Source organism: Euleptes europaea, chromosome 5, assembly GCF_029931775.1.
Source record: "Euleptes europaea isolate rEulEur1 chromosome 5, rEulEur1.hap1, whole genome shotgun sequence".
Lineage (NCBI taxonomy): Eukaryota > Metazoa > Chordata > Lepidosauria > Squamata > Sphaerodactylidae > Euleptes > Euleptes europaea.
Genome location: NC_079316.1, coordinates 71,670,955 through 71,692,023, shown reverse-complemented (window position 1 = coordinate 71,692,023; position 21,069 = coordinate 71,670,955). Strand labels below are relative to the sequence as shown.

The 21,069-nt window shown below is 43.1% G+C and overlaps 1 protein-coding gene across 1 annotated transcript; it reads right to left on the bottom strand.

Moving 5' to 3' along the window:
* Positions 1–199: 199 nt before the first annotated feature.
* BCCIP (BRCA2 and CDKN1A interacting protein) lies at positions 200–12,077 on the bottom strand. The gene is made up of 7 exons (XM_056849708.1): positions 11,921–12,077; positions 9,540–9,614; positions 8,849–8,929; positions 6,488–6,577; positions 4,888–5,075; positions 1,929–2,103; positions 200–377 (listed from the first exon to the last, which is right to left on the bottom strand). The coding sequence occupies exons 1-7, from the start codon at positions 12,074–12,076 to the stop codon at positions 207–209; spliced, it is 936 nt and encodes a 311-aa protein (XP_056705686.1). The 5' UTR covers position 12,077; the 3' UTR covers positions 200–206.
* Positions 12,078–21,069: the final 8,992 nt, after the last annotated feature.

Genomic DNA, 21,069 nt, shown 5'->3' with positions numbered 1-21,069 from the left:
ATTGCACTTGTAATCAAGTATTTAAATGTCATCTCATAATGGGATGTTAGAATGCTGCAGGTAGCTAATTGCATGGATGGCAGATTTGACTACAGTATGAAGGAGATACTGAAATAACACAAAATTGATATCATAGACAAAAAATCTAGAAAACATTTGAAAATCAAATAACTCTTGTAGGGTGACTTCACAAAGCAGATAGTGGTTCAGACAGAAAGATATTCTTTGAGTTTATCCATGATGCTGTTCATCCTGTCAGCAGGGATTACCATCACAGTTCTCATAGGTTTCATGGGTGTGTCTTCAAAAGACCATCTGCCTCCCAAACACATGTCACTCTCCTCTTGTATGGAGTAACTGAACTTCAGAAGTGATTTCTAAACAATAAGAAAAGCAAAACCTGTTTAAAAGCATTCCACACTGCATGCTACAGTATACTGCTTGTTTCACTTATAGAGCAACAAAAGTAAAGCTTGTCATAGAACTTTGTATGCCAAGTGTCATATCCTGTACACGAATCTAGCTGTTCTACTGCAGACCGACACGGCTACCCTGTGAAACTAATGAATACCCGTCAAATGCTTGTTGTGCATTATGTAATGACAAATGTTGCAGAAGACCCCCTTGCTGGTCCTGGAAGCATATTTTGAACCCACAGGCTGAAGTTAATATGCCAAATTACATGTGGCCTTAGTCAATATACTTAACATTTCACCTTGTTACATGTGGCCTTAGACAATGCGCTTAACCTTTACATTTTCAGATAATTTCAACAGTTTGTTCCAGTAATTCTATATGCAGACATGATTAGACAAATAAATGAGATATATGTAAATGAAGTTATTTATCCTAATGTTCCAAACCATATCCATTTTTAGACAGTGTTTTGACAATGGGTGGCATGAGGGCATGAGAAGCCTGAGGCCATAAGGAAAACTGATAACTATCCAGTGCACAGACGCGCCACACCCTGAGTACTGCAGCTTTCAGATGAAATAATCTCTCAGCACTCACTACAACCAGAAGGACTACAAACTCGGTTTTTAAATATCAGGGTTAGCCAGCTGGTGATATGTAAGTTAATTTGGTTTGGCACTTGTGAGCTTAACTGCAGTTCTTGGGATGCCAAATGCAGGGGGCTCAACAAACTAGGTAATAAACTTCATGTTAAGTCAAATGTAGATAATGAAAAGAAAGCACGAGGCTTATAAATGGCATTTCAGATTCACTTCTCATAGTACTTCAGATTTTTTCTTCCTGATAAAATCAGAGCAAAAACAAGGCCTTGAATCTATGCATTGCTCTTCCAAGCCAATGTTCAAGCATCCTTCTAAACACTAACAAGCTAGCTCTGGCCATTTGAGAAGGACAGAAGGCGGCCAATGTGCATTAGAGACAGTGGGGCAAGCAGGCAGGGCAAGGGAATTATATCAGGTATTGGTCTGTCAAAACAGAGTACTTGAAGGAACAACTTCCCGAATCTGTATTATTTGTTTGGCACAATCTCTATCCTGAACAATTCTTGAAGTGCAGAATTGCCAGGTGTTGGCTTAGATTCTGGGGTACGCTCCACTAACAGAAGACATTTCTATCAGCAGTACAGTAGTTCATCATACCCCCCCACACATTTGCAGAACAAAATGATCCCCAAAATGCTGCACTTTAGAGAGAGGGGGCAGCACCAGTAGTTAGTTGGAGATCTACAGTGGAGTTAGCAGAAACCTACTGCAGAATCCAAGCCATTGGTTTGGCCAGGGTTCTGCTATCCCCAAGGCCATCTTTGTGGTGATTTCTTGTGCTAAAAAATGAGTCTGGATCATCTTCAACAACAGCACAATTATTTTAAAAATCATAATCCTTTACATGCCTTATTGAAAATCAAGGTACTGTCTAGCAATTTAACAAGAAAAAAAGATAGAAAGTCTCACTTCGTAAAAGAATTCTTCCTCAGCATTCGAAAACATAAGTTCCTCTTTCTTCTGTGCACTGCTTCCCTTTTTTCTAGCATTACTCTTTGCATCAGTGAATGTCTTGCTTAGAAGAAGATAGAAGTGGCATTTTCCACAAGGTTTGTTTGTCCTTTGTGCTTCTGTCAGTTCTTTCCTAGAAAAAAGAACAGGTTTTCATTAAGGCATCTTCATGATCTTATGGGACATATGTGTGTGTTTTGCCATCAAGTCATAACTGACTTATGGTGACCCCATAGAGTTTTCAAGGCAAGAGACGTTCAGGGGTAGTTTGCCATTGCCTGCCCCTGCGGCATGATCCTGGTGTTCCATGGAGGTCTCCCATCCAAATACTTGCCATGGTCGAGGCTGAGTGTGACTGGCCCAAGGTCACCCAGCAAGCTTCCACAGTGTGAGTGGGGATTCAAACCTGGGTTTCCCAAATCCCAGTCCGACACCTTAACCACTACACTATGCTGGCTCTCTCACTCAAATATATATGTAACTACAATAAACATTAACAGCAAAGCACTATCTTGAACTGTACCCAGTTCTGACATGGGAGGCTCAAATATTTTCAACTCACTCTTCCAAAAGTGACTGACTGCAGCCAAAGTGCTTCCCACTATGCCAATGGAGCCCATAGGTGTACACCAGCACACTTCCCACTCTCTTTAACAGATCAGAAGAGAAACACGGAGCAACTGGTACCTCTATTCCTGTTGGATACAACTAACCACACATGCTTATGAAGAATCTGATTTTCTCCTCCTCCTAGTCACAAACACACTCTCTGCCCCTCCAAGACCCCTTTCTTTCTAGTCAACTGAAACAACGCTGATTTGGAAAAAAGGAATGTATGGAAATAAATGAGAATCTTGCTTTGCTTATTTCACCAGACTCTAGAAGTGACTTAGGTGTATATGCAGGCACTATTATTTCCTATATACGTTCCTAATTTTAGGCTACACAGTCAACTTATAAATACCTATGCTGTTTCTCCCTGAAAAAGAAACAAGCTCAATGAACACCAATTAGGCATCTAAGCCTCAAACTGTTTGGCACCTAACCAGTAAATACAGTGGGCGAGAGTAATGGAACTCAAGATCAGAGGTTGGATGCTGTACTGGCAAGGAATTAGCGTGATCTGAAGGAAACCTAGAGGGCTTGTGGAGTTTAAAATGGCCAATGGCTCCCCTTCTTCAGTCCCATGCATCAACAAACCTGAACCTGACAAGCAAGAATGGATGTCGGGTCATATGAAACTATTTAATGTTTCCCTGGGCTTCAGCATGAACGTGACTAAAGAACCTCAAGAAATCTCTTTCCCCTTGTCAGAAGCGCTCATTATCTCCTGAAGCTTGCCAACGATATCAGTGGCTCACATTTCACTTCTTAGTAAGATTCAATGTCAAAACTTGTGCAAATATTATAAAGTTAATTTTTTAAAAAGTTTATTTTCAAAAAAAGTGAAGTCACTTAGATGTTTAGTATCCTTCTTTCAGGTGCTTATATCCTGTTGTTCTGCTACTAAACTGGGAAACGAATAGCTCTTAGTAGCCAATTAAGAAAAATGCAAATCAAACCCAAGAAATCACTAGAATAAAGTGTCATTTCTTACATGGAATCTTTTGAATTTGTCTGGCTCATTCTTTTACTTTGCTCCTTTCCCATGAGTTCTGCTATTCTTTGAACCCACCAGCTTTTTATGTCTGTATGTTGCTTGGATCCAGCATTTGATCTAATCCTCTTACTACCAGCATGCAGATAGGAATCCTTGACACAGGCCTGCAATCAGCCATTTGTCTGCTTACCGGTATGTCTGCTGAATTAAACTAGACAGATCCTGATTATTGTTGGGCTAAAGCTGCCCATACAACAGCTATACTACTTTATTCTGTTTACTCAAGATTGTGTGCCTATACTCCTGTGTGGAAACAGACATACCTCCCACCCCATTTCCAACCTTTAATATGAGCTGATCATTCCACTTTAATAGTCTACTGCCAATGTGTAAATAATTCCGTGGTGAATGTCACCCTTTATAATGACCTACGGCACCAAAATACCTCACAAAGAATGTGCCATGGTTTACTGTAAAACCAGTTATTCCTTCACTGCTGCAACTAGTCAAAGCCTTGGAACAATTTGGAGATTCACCCTGGATCTTTTATTCTAGGCCTTCCAAAAGCTCTTAAGTGCATTTCACATATCAACATCTTTTAAGTTAAGTGTCACACATGAACACATGAAGCTGCCTTATACTGAATCAGACCCCTGGTCCACAAAGTCAGTATTGTCTACTCAGACCGCCCGTGGCTCTCCAGGGTCTCAGGCAGAGGTATTTCACATCACCTACTTGCCTAGTCCCTTTAACTAGAGATGCTGGGGACTGGACCTGGGACCTTCTGCATGCAAAGCAGAGACTCTACCACTGAGCCACGGCCCCTCCCCATTCAGGCATTCTGCACAAGACTTTGTGAACAGATTTTTATACTCATCCTGCTGTTCCAGAACTAGAATGTTCCAGAATGGTTGCCACAAGCATGAGCTGAATATATGAGTATGTGTATATGTTCTGTATATGTTGAACATACATGCTCATTTTAAGTGACTTTTCACCCAGCCTTGCTCTAAAAGCTATCTGCAGAACACATTCGTCTGCTGAATTTTAAGTTGGTTTTCCAGCTCTCACAACAAGATTCCAGATACAAGTAAAATAATATCTTCTCCAACATGTGAACTATTAAATACCTATTTTAAAGATCTTATTTGAGAACAAACAAAAAGTTGGTTTGCACTTCCCAGGCTTTCACCCTCAAGTGTGTGATATTTTTTCTTTCTGATTCAACACATTTCCATTTAAATGGAAATGAGGATCTGAGGTCATCTGAGGATAAAAAAAATTACTGTTCAAAAATGATTTTGGAAAAGTTCTTACTGCAGTTGCTGGTGCATGGGCAGAGCGATCTGGGGAGGTACATTAATGATTCTTTCACTTAGCAGGAAGCCTACAGGCTTGATGGTGTCACTTAGCAGCTTATCCAGCTGTTCAACCATACTCTGCTCACAGTTCTTCTCACACTGGCTTAAGATCAGCTCTTTAATTTGTTCAGCACACAGGGTACCCTAGGAATCAAAAGACAGATTTTCTTTGCATTACCAAACAATTATTTATACAAGACAACTTAAAAAGAGAGCTTCTGAGTATTGTTTCACAGGACTGGAGAAAGTTTCTTGATGTGACTTTTAATACGCCATAAGGATTTCTTTCAAAATGATGTAAATCAAGGTTTAGCTTAAGAACTGAGCATATGTGCCTGTGTGTGTGTGTGTGTGTGGGGGGGTTCTGACAGGATGACTAAAATGGCCAAGTTGTAACTAAGCAATTGCATTTCACTATCACTTAGTCACCAAAGAAACCACACAACTAAGCCATGTCATCAAAAGCAAGATGAAAAAAATCTTTTAATATAAGTCACCTAGTCTGACACTTAATAATAAAATCAATCAATCAACCTAGTCTGACAAATAAAAGGAAAATGCTTTAAAATAGGTTTTAAAAAAATCACATAACTGGTAGTGATCACTGCTAGTTCAAACAAATGATGACCCGAGCAACAAGAAGCAAGTGTTTTTGCTTCTACATATGGCAATTGCTACTTTGAAGTTACAGGAGTTAACACTATGGGGAGGCAATTAAATCCTACTGGGTCTGTTAATCTTTACTAATAACACTATTTTGGTACATTTATTCCTTTGATCTTCTCACACAAAAATGAACTTCCATGCACCACAGTAATTTCTCCAGCTCTTTGACTACCATGGAAGTTGGCAACAGAAGATACATATCAAACATTTAGATCACTGGTGCATTTCTAAAATGGTCCCATAATAGTCCATCATGCCTTACTTGTAGCAAAACAAAGTTCATGGTTACTACACAATTATTTTTGTCAACTTTGCATTTGTATTCTAGTCATCTTTTTTTGTTATTGTACTGCCTAGTTTGCATGGACTCTTAAAATTCTCTCCTTCAACCAAGGCTGATATTTGTCATATTTACTGTAATATTTCAATAACAATGCATTTGTTAAGTCATGTAGTAAATCATCTATCAATCTACTCCAAAAGTAAGCTAATGCTGGCTTCAAACAGAAGAGTTGTTTTTTATATGCTGACTATCTACCACTTAAGGAAGAACCAAACTGGCTTACAATCACCTTCCCTTCCCCTCCCGATAACAGACACCCTGTGAGGTAGGTGAGGCTGAGAGTGTGTGACTAGCCCAAGGTGACCCAGCTGGTTTCATGTGTAGGGGTGGGGAAACCAACACGGTTCACCAGATCAGCATCTGCCGTTCACGTGGAGGAGTGGGGAATCAAGCCCAGTTCTCCAGATTAGAGTCTACAGCTCTTAACCACTACACCATGCTGGGTCTCAGGATTGATATCTATGAGGTGTCCAAAGCAATAATATTGAGCTGCATTTTCAGTGACAAAAAAAGATTAGTATTGTCCTTATACATTATTTCTACTGACCTTCCTCTCAGTTAAGTTTAAGAGGCTTATAAAGCCAAAGACCTCATCAACATCATCTTCATCATCACTTTCTTCTAAAGCTTCAGCCTGCTATTAAAAAAAAAGTATGAGAAGTTATCAAGGCTTTTTGTCTATCTAAAACATCTGCCATTACTGTGATGTTCTAGCACCAGGTTGGGCTTATTTCTCAGCAAGCATTGTTTAAGATTAGACTTCAAGTAACTGTAGACCTGATGTTTATGGGAATAATGGGTAGTGAGAAGGTAGAAAAGAGTGAACAAGAGATGTTTAAAGTGATGATATTAGCGGCTCACGCAGTTATAGCTTTTGGATGGAAAGATAAAACAAAGTGGACTATGGACAGGTGGAATAATTATGTGTTCGAATATGTGCAAACAGATGTATTGGGATACTTAAAACAACAGACGATGGGAGAAACAGAAGAAATGGAACTGAAGACTAAGTGGAACCCATACATTAATTGGGTGAAAAGAGGAGAAGCCAACGAAGAGACTTTAGTAAAACTAAAAGGCTATGCTCATGGCTGAAAATATGAAAATATGATATTATGGACTGGTCCGTGGGGGGAGGGAAAGGGGGGAATTTGTATTGGAAGAAGGAAAGTGTAAATTGTAATTATAAAGGTATGGAGATGTAAAATAACCTCCAATGCAATAAAAAATATATTTTTAAAAAATAATTCTCAGAAAGCATCCACAGGATGCAGCATGTTTGTGATGGAGCAGAATCCCATACAAGTACACCTGCTTAAGAAACCTATTATACAGATGTAAAGTCAGCCAACATGGGAAAGCATATTTTTAAATACCGAGATGTCCTGTCTCTAGAAAAGGGAAGTTTTCAGAATGCTTCTGATGAATATAAAAGCATTAATTTGTACCAAGATTTTAAAATAGATCTTACAGTTCAATCTTCTGCTAAACTATAGTTATATGAAACACATACATTTCAACAGTGCACACTTAATGAAATGTCAGTTTCATTTATCAGGTACAGTCAGCTTCATTTTGTTTCTTAATAACATTTCTGGTCAAAATTATGAATAATTTGTTCCATATTTTCATCAGCTAGATGGATGCCCATCTGAAATTATAAGCCTACAGTCCCAAGAATAGTTGCACACTTCTAAGCACATGGACTTCAGTGGATTTAGAGGGGTGCACCTCTGCTTAAGATTGCAGCGTTACTGTCTTTAGCTGTCAGAGATCAGAAATTAGCAGTTATGACAAAAACTTTTCCAACTGGACACTGACATTCCAACACCTCTATGGCTATTCTCTTTTAGCCCTGGCATATCAGGACAACAGTGGGTGCTTGGCCTTAGAAATCAGAACCAAAGACTCAGGGGAAAATATACACATTGCACTGCAGTTACTTCAGGTTCCCACGGATGTGTGTGTGTGCCCAATACTTGTGGACAACATTGTCTCAAGTACCTACTAGATGGTGCTGCTGATTAGTTAAGTCTCATGCATGAATCCCATTTGGATGGTTCTTTATGTTTTCTAAATGCATAATTTTCAGTACATGGAATGAAAAGTGCTTAAAAAGGTAAAGGTAAAGGTCCCCTGTGCAAGCACCGGGTCATTCCTGACCCATGGGGTGATGTCACATCCCGATGTTTCCTAGGCAAACTTTGTTTACGGGGTGGTTTGCCAGTGCCTTCCCCAGTCATCTTCCCTTTACCTTCAGCAAGCTGGGTCCTCATTTTACCGACCTCGGAAGGATGGACGGCTGAGTCAACCTTGAGCCGGCTACCTGAAACCTACTTCCGTCGGGATCGAACTCAGGTCGTGAGCAGAACTTGGACTGCAGTACTGCAGCTTACCACTCACCTTACTCAATATAAATTTGTGTATCCCTTTACAGACTTAAGGATATACAAGATTACTTTCTCTTATCAGCAAATGCTGTGCCATTCCAGAATTATTTTGTTTTTAGTTTACCACAGGACTGAAATTGACCACACCACAAACTGTCTGTAATCTAATCCCATGCAAATTAGTTGAGTAGATCTCATGCACTTTCTGGAGTAGTCACTTTCTGTTCTGAGAACAAATAAAAAGCAACATTTGCATACATGGCAGAGTGTGGCTGAGAGAAAAAAAGTACTCTTACACTTTCTTATCAAGCCCCCTATGCTGAATCTTGGCTACTGCTCTTCAGAACAATAACCTGCATGCAGCCTTTATTACCAAAGCATGTTCACTTCAGGTAGGTCACACTAGACTAGGAAAAGGGACAATAAACCTTGCTTACTCATCATGGATATATACAAAAGCTCCTCATTTAACATAAAAACACACTGAACTATATTAAGAGAATAAGAAGGTACCATACCTTGATAACACTCCCAATGTGATTTTGTTGTATCAATATATCAGTAAGCTCAGCTGTGTTAACAGGTGCCTTTAGAAAAAGCTGAAGAGAAAAAAAAACATTGTAGGCTTTTATTAAGAACATGTTTTCTGCAATGACTTACTTGCTAATACTGAGATTCTTCTTTATTTATACCAATCATAAATACAGTGTTTAAGAGCCAAAGACAGTTGCTGAATTAATGCCACTGTAATATTAGGGCAGCATTCAAGGGACAAGATAAATTCTAGCACACCCTGCTTAGCTTTCTACATAACCTCCTTCACCATACTTAACCCCTTGCCTCAGATTTTTTTTCCTTCTGATACAATTTTAAAACCTCCACATCATTTTTCATGCAGTCCTGCTCTCCTGTGCCTTTTTTATTCTTCGAGTAATGTCATGATCTGCCCTTACGGAAAAGATGAAGTTAGCAATTCAAGATTCAGAATTTAAAAGTTGTAGCTTAGGGTATCCACTGGAAAAGTGCAGAACTGGGACAGTAGACTGTCAGAGGTTGAAAATGCTTCAGAATGTGATGGAATTAGCTCTGTAGATTTATGACCATTTGGGAACATAGGAACTCACTCAGAGTTGTAGCTCCCCCCCCCACAATACTTACAATATATGCCTTTGCTTTGTTACTACATGCCACAAAAGCTCAAATATGTACCTGCTGTAGTAATTTTTTAATTCCATTATAATCATTAACTGATATTGAATGTGCTTCAAATTCAACATTCACTTCCTGTGGATACAAAGAAGAGAGAAATTGCACAAAAAATTGCCAAACATATCTCCATTCACGAGAAAGGTCCCAACCTTTGAATTAATCAGTATTTATCAGAAACACACATTTATTGTGCACAAGTGATGACCTGAGGCAATGACAATATTACTCCAAATTCTTTTTCTTGTACTGAAAATAGCTACAAATCAGCAAATTCACCCCCTTCCCTTTGTGCAACCTACTAAACTAATTTAGGAGTTAGGATTTATCCACCTACACATTGCTATAAACAGCTTGAGGTCACAGCAATGTTTCTCACCAGCCACTCTCAAGACTAATTTGTTAATCCCACTTCACACTTCAGCTGCTGCCAAGAATACCAGCATAGTTAAAACAAGGTCAAACCACACAGAAGCGGCATCATCCCAATGATGCACCTGTGGTTTGTGATTTTAGGGACAACATGTAGCTTCTACGAAGCTGGCCTTAGGGTCAACTACACTTTACGCAGGAGATCCATGATTGGCTTTTTGAATGAATTCATTTTTCCTTTGGATCAGGGCAGCAGCAGTAGGGGAAAGAGGCCATCTGATCTTGTTTTCCCTCATTAGCAGGGCTGGACTCGGTTTCGGAAAACAGACAGAGAAAATAATTATATGTTCTATTCTATGTCACAGCCCCCCTCCAGTTCACGAACTCCACACACAATTGATTTTAACTTAGTAAAAAAATAAATGTATTGAGAGATTTCTTTCTAATAAGCTAACCAGGAACTACACCTTATGCACATCTTTGTCTTTATTTATTTTGAAAGTTTGTATGCTATCCTTCCAGGGGCCTACTTGAGGCTGTTCCCAAAGTAAAAGCTACAATAAAATCATCAAAACAATGAAAGTGCTGTCAATTATAAAACAAGCCACAGAGACCGTATAAAGACAACATTCAGAAGTAAAAATGATATCCTTAGGTCAGTCTTCAGACTATAGATCTTAAAAGGAGCTACAAAAGATATAAACCGCCAGTGAAAAGCCTGACTAAAAAGTAATGTTCTGACTTGTCACCTAAAAGACAGTAAGAATTAGGGATGCCAGCCTCCAGGTGGGACCTGGGGATCCCTAATGTGGCTCAGTGGTAGAGCCTATGCTTGGCAAGCAGAAGGCTCCAGGTTAAGTCCCCGGCATCTTCAGTTAAAGGGACTAGACAAGTAGGTGATGTAAAAGACCTCTGCCTGAGACCCTGGAGGGCAGCTGCTAGTCTGACAATACTGACTTTGATGGACCAAGGGTCTGATTCAGTATAAGGCAGCTTCATGTGATCATCCCCTGGAATTACAGCTCACCTCCAGGCTACAGCGATTCGCTCCTCTGGAGAAAATTGATGCTTTGGAAGGGAGGGCTCTATGGCATTGCACCCCACTGAGGTCCCTGACCTCTCCAGGCTACATCCCCAAATCTCCAGGAGTTTCCCAACCTGCATCTGGAAAGCCTACCCACCCACATCCCCAGATGGTGGCCGGGAAGGGACCTGGCCACCCTAGTAAGAGGATATTGTTATAATATAACACATTGGTTTTATGCTCTTGGGATGAGTCCTGGCATCGATTCCTAGAGTGGCCCTTGCCCTCAAATTTAGACACCATAAAGGAAATGGACAGCTCTGGTGGACATGATAGTTGGGGGGGGGGGCTCGCCTAACCCCAGGGAAAGGGAGGCTGATTTTCCACTGGGAAAGGGGAAGTCAATGGGGGGGGGTATGAGGAAAAGGGATCCTTGGTGTGGGTGAAGGATGTCTATAAGACATCACCTCAAAAGAAGCAAAGCCGGTTTCACTCTAGGCAGGCGTGGATGGATTGGGAGCTGCAAGGGAAACCTCAGTCGCCCTCCTCACACGAACACGTGAAGCTGCCTTATACTGAATCGGACCCTCGGTCCATCCAAGTCAGTATTGTCTACTCAGACTAGCAGCTGCCCTCCAGGGTCTCAGGCAGAGGTCTTTCACATCACCTACTTGCCTAGTCCCTTTAACTGGAGATGCCGGGGATTGAACCTGGAGCCTTCTGCATGCCAAGCAGAGGCTCTACAAACTGAGCCACAGCTCCTCATTTTACTTCCATGTCTTTAATCCGCATAAGAGACTGACGAGGCATGGGAGAGAACTGTGCAACGTCACTTCCGGATCGGCAGAGGAAGCGGGCAGCCCAGCTGCAGCCGCGGGCGAGCTGATAAGACCACGGAGAGACAGACAGACAGACAGAGGAGGGCCTCTGACAGAAGTGACCCTAAAGGCCGTTGCAGGGCGGGGGCGAGAGAGAAACTATCGCTCACCTCGTCGAGCTCTTCTTCTTCTGTTTCCTCCTCCTCCTCTTCGTCGTCGTCATCATCATCGTCCTCCTCTCCCACCTCAGAGTCCTCCCCAACGGCGGCCTCCTCCCGGCCATCCGGCGGCCCGTCCGCTCTCCTCCGCTTCGCCTGAGAGGCCATGCCGCCGTTCCCTGGGCTCCTCTGCGCGTGCGCCTGGAACCCGGAAGCGAAGGTCGCGGCGGAGGAGGGGACAGCGGGAGGAGCCGCAGAGGGGCGACGCGGCTCTCCCGGGAGGTGAGTGACGGGCCGGCGCCTTGTGCTGCTGCTGCTGCTGTTCCCTCGGCGCGACCCGGCTGCTTGCCTTCCTCCCCTCTCGTGTCCGCGGCTGTCTGACAGGGTCCCCGCTGCTTAGACGGGCGCCCTTTAGACTGCGCCAGGGAACGATGAACAACGTAAGAGCGTAAGAAAAGCCGCGCTGGGTCAGACCCAGGCCCATCAAGTCCAGCAGTCTGCTCACAGTGGCCAACCAGGTGCCTCTAGGAAGCCACAAACAAGACAAGTGCAGCAGCACCATCCTGCCTGTGTTCCACAGCACCCAAAATAATAGGCATGCTCCTCTGAAACTAGAGAGAATAGGTATGCAGCATGACCAGCATCCATTCCAACTAATAGCCATGGATACCCCTTTCCTCCATGGTTTATGTTTTTGTTTGTTTGTTTGCATAGACTTCTAGCCCGCCCTCAATCCCGGGCGGTATTACATTCATAAGAACATAAGCAAAACCCAGCTGGATCAGACCAAAGTCCATCAAGTCCAGCAGTCTGTTCACACAGTGGCCAACCAGGTGCCTCTAGGAAGCCACAAACAAGACGACTGCAGCAGCACCATCCTGCCTGTGTTCCACCGCACCCAAAATAATAGGCATGCTCCTCTGATACTAGAGAGAACAGGTATGCAGCATGACCAGCATCCATTCCAACTAATAGCCATGAATACCCCTTTCCTCCATGGTTTATGTGTTTGTTTGTTTGCATAGACTTCTAGCCTGCCCTCAATCCCGGGCAAGCCTGGCAACAACAGAATAATAGCAGTAAAACCATAGTACATCCATACTTAAAACTATTAAAACCATAATACACGTTAATTAATATAAACCATTAGGGTTGCCAGCTCCGGGTTGGGAAATATCTGGAGATTTTGGGGGCGGAGCCTAAGGAGGGCGGGGTTTGGGGAGGGGCTTCAATGCCATAGAGTCCAACCGCCAAAGCAGCTGTTTGCTCCAGGTAAATTGACCTCTTAACGGTTTGAGATCAGAGCAAGAGTCCAGTAGCACCTTAAAGACTAACAAAAATATTTTCTGGCAGGGTATGAGCTTTCGTGAGCCACAGCTCACTTCTTCAGATACCAGGTTTGAGATCAGTATAATAGCGAGAGATCTCCAGCCACCACCTGGAGGTTTTCAATCCTATAAGAAGAATTGGTTTATTTTGCCAACTTTCTCTACCCGCCCCCCCAAACTGGCTCCTTGTGAGGTAGGTGAGACTCAGCGAGCTCTAAGAGAGCTGTGACTAGCCCAAGGTCACCCAGCTGGCTTCATGTGGAGGAGTGGGGAATCAAACTCGGTTCTCCAGATCTGAGTCCACCGCTCCAAACCACCGCTCTTAACCACTGCACAACGCTGGCAGTGAAATCAGATGGCATCAGTTCAACCGGGATCACCACTGAGAGGCCCTGCCAGGCAGTCAGTGCCCCCACATAATTAAAATAATGAAAAGGGAGAGAGGGGAGGGAGGCCAGGACAGATGACAACCTGCGGCTGCCCTCAGTTTAAACATCGCCAAGGTAATTCTATCTAGAGATTGAAAAAAGGGCGGCTCTCAGCCCTGGGACTTGTTTTGAAGCACTGCAGCAAGAGCCTCAGGGTATGTACAGGTTGTCGATCTGTTAATCAAGAGCTTCAGCCACGCACATACATGTGTAGAAGGTATATATGCTGTGTGTGATTTTTCTTCACATAGAAGCGATTTCCACAGGGAATATTGTTAAGCATAAAACTCACTCTGATCTTGGGTCTTCATAGACTTATAACTTTCTGTGCAGACCTGCACATGCACTGTGAAGCTATAGCCGTCATGATTCCTTGAATCACAGGTGGTGTAACAGTAAATTTTGAAGTGGAGGATCCCTTGTGGCAACAGATAATCACATCCAAGGCATATCATGCACAGTTCTTTGGATGTGGCTGTGTCAGCAGCTTTCAGTGCCTCCCCCTCCCTTAAATGTATACCATGTAAGGGCAGTATGTGCTATATTGTCTTTAAATATTTACAAGTATTATTCCAGTACAAATAATTCCTGCATAAAGCACTGATTTTGTTTGACTATAACATTTATGTAGGTACTTATACCCTGCTTTTCTCCCTGGTGGGGACCCAAAGCAGTGTAAAACATTGTTCTTCATTTTATCCTCACAAAAATCGTATGCTAGGTTGTGTGAGTGACTAGCTTTCTGCTACAGTGAGGGGAAAAAGTATTTGATCCCCTGCTGAATTTGGCCGTTTGCCCTCTGACAAAGAAATGACCAGTCCATAATTTTAATGGTAGGTTTATTGTAGCTGTGAGAGACAGACTAACAACAGGAAAACGCCCAGAAACCCAGAAGACAAGTCAGAGATTGATGTGCATTATAATGAGTGAAATAAGCATTTGATCCCTTTGCAAAAGATGACTTAGTACTTGGTGGCAAAACCCTTGTTGGCAATTACAGAGGTCAGACGTTTCTTGTAGGTGGCCACCAGGTTTTCACACATCTCAGGAGGTATTTTGTCCCACTCCTCTTTGCAGATCCTCTCCAAGTCAGTAAGATTTCGAGGCTGATGTGTAGCTACTCGAACCTTCAGCTTCCTCCACAGATTTTCGATGGGATTAAGGTCTGGAGACTGGCTAGGCCACTCCAGGACCTTAATGTGCGTCTTCTTGAGCCACTCCTTTGTTGCCTTGGCCATGTGTTTTGGGTCATTATGCTGGAATACCCACCCTCGACCCATTTTCAATGCCCTGGCTGAGGGAAGGAGGTGCTCACCCAACATTTGACGATACATGGTCCCGTCCATCGTCGCTTCGATGCGGTGAAGGTGTCCTGTCCCCTTAGCAGAAAAACACCCCCAAAGCATAATATGTCCCCCTCCATGTTTGACGGTGTGGATGGTGTTCTTGAGGTCGTAGGCACCATTCCTCCTCCTCCAAACACGTTGAGTTGAGTTGATGCCAAAGAGCTCGATTTTGGTCTCATCTGACCACAACACTTTCACCCAGTTCTCCTCTGGGTCATTCAGATGTGCATTGGCAAACTGCAGACGGGCCTGTACATGTGCTATCTTGAGCAAGGGGACCTTGCGGGCTCTGCAAGATCTCAGTCCTTCACGGCGTAGTGTGTTACCAACTGTTTTCATGGTGACTATGGTCCCAGCTGCCCTGAGATGATTGACAAGTTCCCCCGTGTAGTTCTGGGCTGCTTCATCACCGTTCTCATGATCATTGCAACTCCACGAGATGAGATCTTGCATGGAGCCCCAGACCAAGGGAGGTTGACAGTTAGGGTTAGGGTTGTCATCTTCTCACCAAGCTGCTTGGCAATAGTCTTGTAGCCCAGTCCAGCCTTGTGCAGGTCTACAATCTTGTCCCTGACATCCTTGGACAGCTCTTTGGTCTTAGTCATGGTGGCTAGTTTGGAATCTGATGGATTGATTGCTTCTGTCGACAGCAGAACCCTAACCCTAATCTGGCTGGTTGGTAGGGGATCATATACTTATTTCACTCATTATAATGCACATCAATCTCTGACTTTTGTCTTCTGGGGTTTTTCCTGTGGTTATTCTGTCTCTCACAGCTACAATAAACCTACCATTAAAATTATGGACTGGTCATTTCTTCGTCAGAGGGCAAACGGGCAAATTTAGCAGGGGATCAAATACTTTTCCCCCTCACTGTATACCATGCTGCCTCAGTTCAAGGATTTGTTGTTATTTGGACATAATGTGCTTATGAAATATGTCAAAATGAAGATGCTAAATCAGATCATACTGTATTTTCCAGAAAACCTATGTTGTTGAGTGCAGTCATAACCTGACATTGGGACACACTGGAGTGCCAGCAAGATGCCTTTGCAGGGGCATCTCATTTTCCCTTCTACCACTATTTCCTTTTCCCTTTCCCTGAAAGCCCCCATAGCCTCTTCTTTGTCTTCAGCTTTCCCTCCTTCCCTCCCCCTGGCACCCTCTACCCAGGAAAGCTATGGCCCAGTCACGTGGTGATGGCTGCCAGGCTGGACTCAGTTGCAGAGAGGGGGGTCCCGGAAGAACCTGCCAGGGCCACCTTGGTTTCCTCTGTATCTCCTTCCCTACACTATTTCCTGTTTCCCCACATCCTCACCTTTCCCTGATATCTTCTCTCTTTTCTACCTACCAAACAATCTATCTTTTATTTGCCCCCTTCATCTATATTAATTATTTATTTACTTCATTTATATCCCACCTTTCTTCACAGTGGGGGCCAAAGCAGCTTACATCATTCTTCTCGGCTCCCTTTATATCCTCACAGCAACCCTGTGAAGTAAGTTAGGCTGAGAGTATGTAACTGGCCCAAGACCAACCAGTTAGCTTCCTTGGCAGAATGGGTATTTGAACCTGGGTATCCCAGACCCTAACCTGAAATTGTAACCACTATACCACACTGGCGTTCATGGGAAAGAGTAGCAAGCAGCCAGTCTTGGGTAAGTCACATGGTAGCAAGTTGCCCAGTGGCTCCTGCCAGACTAGGGGCCTGGCCCCAATGAGTCCTTCCTTAAATGCCAAAAGAGCCCTGGAAAGGGCCTCTGCCTTTTACTGACAAAAACAAAGATTTGAAGGCTCCTAATACTGTTGTGGTTGCCTAGCAACAGCCACTAAGAGCATTTGTTTCTTAAAGCTACAGAGGCTTTCTGTGATGGGGGAGTTAACTCACCCAATGTATTTTCTTTTAGATTTCAGGTTATCCCTGTAATAGGGAAACACAAAAAAGTATGTGAATACTCACAATGTTAAATGTATTCCTGTATTTCTAAATTGTACTTTAAATATCCATATTTATTTTAACAAAATGATCAGTAAGGGTTGAAAATATTATTGATATCAGTTAGGGTATGTATTGCTAGATTAATGTGCCATATGTGGTTCATCATATGGCCTGACTCACTGGTTTGCCAAAAAGAACATCCATTTTTTTTAGTCGCAATTGAGAAAGCATCATCAGCCACCAGGACAGCCAGCATGGCACAGTGGTTAAGAGCAGCAGACTCTAATCTGGAGAACCAGTTTTGATCCCCCACTCCTCCACATGAAGCCAGCTGGGTGACCTTGGGCTAGTCACAGCTCTCTCAGAACTCTTTCAGCCTCACCTACCTCACAAGAGGTCTGTTGTGGGGGGTGGGGAAGGAAAGGCAATTGTAAGCCACTTTGAGACTCCTTAAAGGTAGAGAAAAGTGGGGTCTAAAAACCAACTCTTCTTCTTCACACTCGGTTATAAAAAGGGGAGAGATGGCCCCAGCAAACCTTAAGCTCTGAAAGGCCCATCAAGGACAGGAGGAGTTCCTGCTGCCTAGAGCTTCAAGGATCTAAGCACCATCCCAAAGATCCATACGCAGCTGGAGCCTCAGCCGTTGCAGGGGGCGATGTGGAGGGGAAAAGTGAAAAGAGAAGAGGAAGGCACCGTGGTGGCTGAAGGAAAGGAAGAGGTAAAGAATTTTAACATGCATCTGTGGAATCGGTGGCTTAACTTATACCGCACTGCTCCTTCCTAACATGACTTAGGCCTTAGAAGTAACCATGGCTTTTATTTTCTGTCCTATCTAGGTAGACGTGGCCGCAGGAGAAGAGGGAGAAGAAGAAAGAGTGATTAAATCCTGTTGAACTCCAGCTCCCCTCATCCCAAGCTTTGTCAGCTTTCCTAGAGCTTCCACCAAACAGGAATGAATCAAACCTTACCCCCGAGCTTCCAGAATGACTTCCTCATAATCCAAGGAGGTTGAAACAATTTGAACATTTGCCACCTATCAAATTAAATGCTGACAGTTTATTCTTGTCTTTCATTCATTGAAGCTTGAGTTAACCATTGGGAGCAAACTGCTAGAGAACAACTTAATGCTAACCTGGACTGATGGTAACTGAAGCTAGCTTCATGGTTTGTGCTCCGTGTTTCCTAAATCAGTGGACTTTATTCAGTGTAGGTAATGTATAACCTATGCGCAGACCTTAAACCTGAGATAGTATCTGTCATTGATACTCACATGATGGCTTGGAAGCCACATGTGGCTCTTCTGAGCACTGTTCCCCAATATGGCGCACTCCCTATGTTCCTGGAAAGTGGGCATGGTCACTTTCTAGTAGGAGTTGTGATTGGCTGGTGGTTACTGCCTTGAAATAGTCATGCCTGATGCCAGGGATGGAAGTAAAAGGGCTTATCCTACCTTGGCTGTCGCCCCTGCCTGGTGGAACACTCTGCCTGTGGAGACCAGGGGTCTGAGGGACCCCCCCCCAATTCCGCAGTACCTGTAAAGCAGAGTTGTTCCGCCAGGTTTATGGTTGAGGGCAGCAACGGTTATGTTCCCTTTCCATTTGCAATCGGACTGGTTGGCCATCGACACTGTCTTCGTAAGTACTGCCTCTTTTGCCTTCTCTCCCACCCCCAATCCTTTCTCCCAACTTTGATAGGTGGCTGACAGGCTGCCAGGTTCCTGGCTTCATGTAGTTTTGAAGAAGAGTTGGTTTTTATATGCCGACTTTCTCTACCACTTAAGGAAGAATCAAACCGGCTTACAATCACCTTCCCCTCCCCATAACAGACACCCTGTCGATATGTGGGGCTGAGAGAGCTGTGACTAGCCCAAGGTCACCCAGCTGGCTTCGTGTGGAGAAGGGAAACAAATCCAGTTCACCAGATTAGCGCCCACCGCTCATGTGGAGGAGCGGGAAATCAAACCCAGTTCTCCAGATCAGAGTCCACAGCTCCAAACCATCACTCTTAACCACTACACCACACTGGTATTTTAAATAGTATTTTATTGTATTTATTTATAGTGTTTTAAAATTGTTTTTATTGTATTTTTATTATAAATTGGAATGTATTTTATTGATGATGATGCTTTGCTGTGAGAGGGCAGGATACAAATGGAAATAAATGAATATTTCAGGTTTTGTGAGAAGACATGTCTTATCTGTTCATGGCTCCAGTCTCTGGATTTAAGTATCCCTTGTGTCTCTGCATACATGCTGGGAGTAGCAGAACAGTAAGATGAATCAGTCAGCTGTGCAGAAGATTCCTTTTTAGCATAGGCAGGTTTGGAGACTCTGTCTCTTCTTATCGTGTTGTGACTTGGATGTCGCCTCTAATATCACATGCTTACAGCTCAGTGGGTTCCTGCTCCCACCTGAGGGTGAAAGTGGATGCTGAGCCTAGACAGGGTCAAGACCGCTGACTAATTAATAGATGCATGCATGCTACAAGAACCATTAGCTTGTGTGGTAGCTCTTACACAGTGTCTAATCCTACTATATTAATGCTTTGACAGTGTATTCAGATTAAACTGAAAATGTTGCTAGTCAAGTTGAAATATTTATACACTGCCTCATTGGCAGAGATCTCAAGGTAAAAAGGTAAAGATTCCCTGTGCAAGCACCGGGTAATTCCTGACCCATGGGGTGACGTCACATCCCGACGTTTCCTAGGCAGACTTTGTTTACGGGGTGGTTTGCCAGTGCCTTCCCCAGTCACCTTCCCTTTATCCCCAGCGAGCTGAGTACTCATTTCACCAACCTCGGGAGGATGGAAGGCTGAGTTAACCTTGAGCCGGCTACCTGAAACCAACTTCCGTCAGGATCGAACTCAGGTCGTGAGCAGAGCTTGGACTGCAGTACTGCATCTTACCACTCTGTGCCACGGGGCTCAAGGTAGCCATCCATTTTTATTTATAAAGCTAAGGCTGTTAGTGTAACCATTCTTGCTAGGAAGTTGTCTTTGTGCTGTTCAGGTTATTTTTGACAAAAACGGACAATTCTTTCTTATTTTTGAAATGTAGGTATCAGAGCCATGCTGAGGTTTCCCATGTTGCTATTATGTTTTTACCATTTGTATGGCATCTTTAATTCTGTATTTGGCAAATATTTTCACAGTTTAAAAAAAAACGTATTTCACCGATGCAGCGGTACAAAATAGATGTTAATTAACAGTGCTCAAGAATTTCAAGTATGTTTAAATACCAAGCAGTGTGTTGTTTTGGATCGATTGGAAATGAAACACCACAAATGAGAAGGGTTTTTAAAAAACAAGAGTAGTGATTCACCCCTGTTGCTGTAGCGACATAATCTCAGCAAGTGACAGCTGCTTTTAGTCATTCTGGCTAAGAGGTAGTTCACTGAGCATGCATACTTTGGCATATTCCCTTTCCAGGGTGCAGATATTCAGGCACATCTGTTGAGATGGCGTTGTGCCTACAGTTAAAGTGCTAGAGCGATCGCACTGTTCTAATTGCACCGTTGCTAAGGTGAAGTGGCTTTCGATAGCTTGGAGTCCAAAGGCCAACGATGCAAAGTCTGTCTTCCCTTCATCTTGTGATGGCATCATCATATTTGACCCTTTCTATCGCTTTGTAATATCAACTCACACTGATTACTGTCTGCCAATTAACCCTGTTAGCGCTCGAAGGGAAAGGAGGCCAGCTGCTTGCAGAGGCATCTCATAGATATGTGAAAGTGAAACAAAAGCCATACTAGCTTGTTGGTGTAGCTCCTCTCAACAATATCTGTATTGAGCCAAATTGATCTTCAGTGTCATATAACAGCCATCCCTCCTGAATTGTATTGCATGAAAAAAGGGGCAAACAAATATGCAAAGGATTTATAGTGAAAAAGCTGTAAGCTAATTTTGGAACAGACTTATTCAGACTTATCTTGTGAAATGTGCGTCAAGAAATAAACTATAATTCATAGGAAAATAGTTCAATTTCTGGATGTCACTAATGCATATTAGAACACCAGAACTGCACAGTTAGATTGCATTCACCTGTCACAGCAAGCTGTGATTAAGTTGACTTTTATTTATGTACTTCATTTATACCCTGCCTTCCTCCCTAATGGGGACC

Excerpts from the sequence above, each read along its gene's own strand:
- BCCIP (XM_056849708.1), bottom strand. The coding sequence starts at position 12,076 with ATGGCCTCTCAGGCGAAGCGGAGGAGAGCGGACGGGCCGCCGGATGGC. Across the intron at positions 5,076-6,487 it reads TAAACTTAACTGAGAGGAAG|GGTACCCTGTGTGCTGAACA; the intron begins GTCAGTAGAAAT and ends TTTGATTCCTAG. Across the intron at positions 2,104-4,887 it reads CCCATGCACCAGCAACTGCA|GAAAGAACTGACAGAAGCAC; the intron begins GTAAGAACTTTT and ends TCTTTTTTCTAG.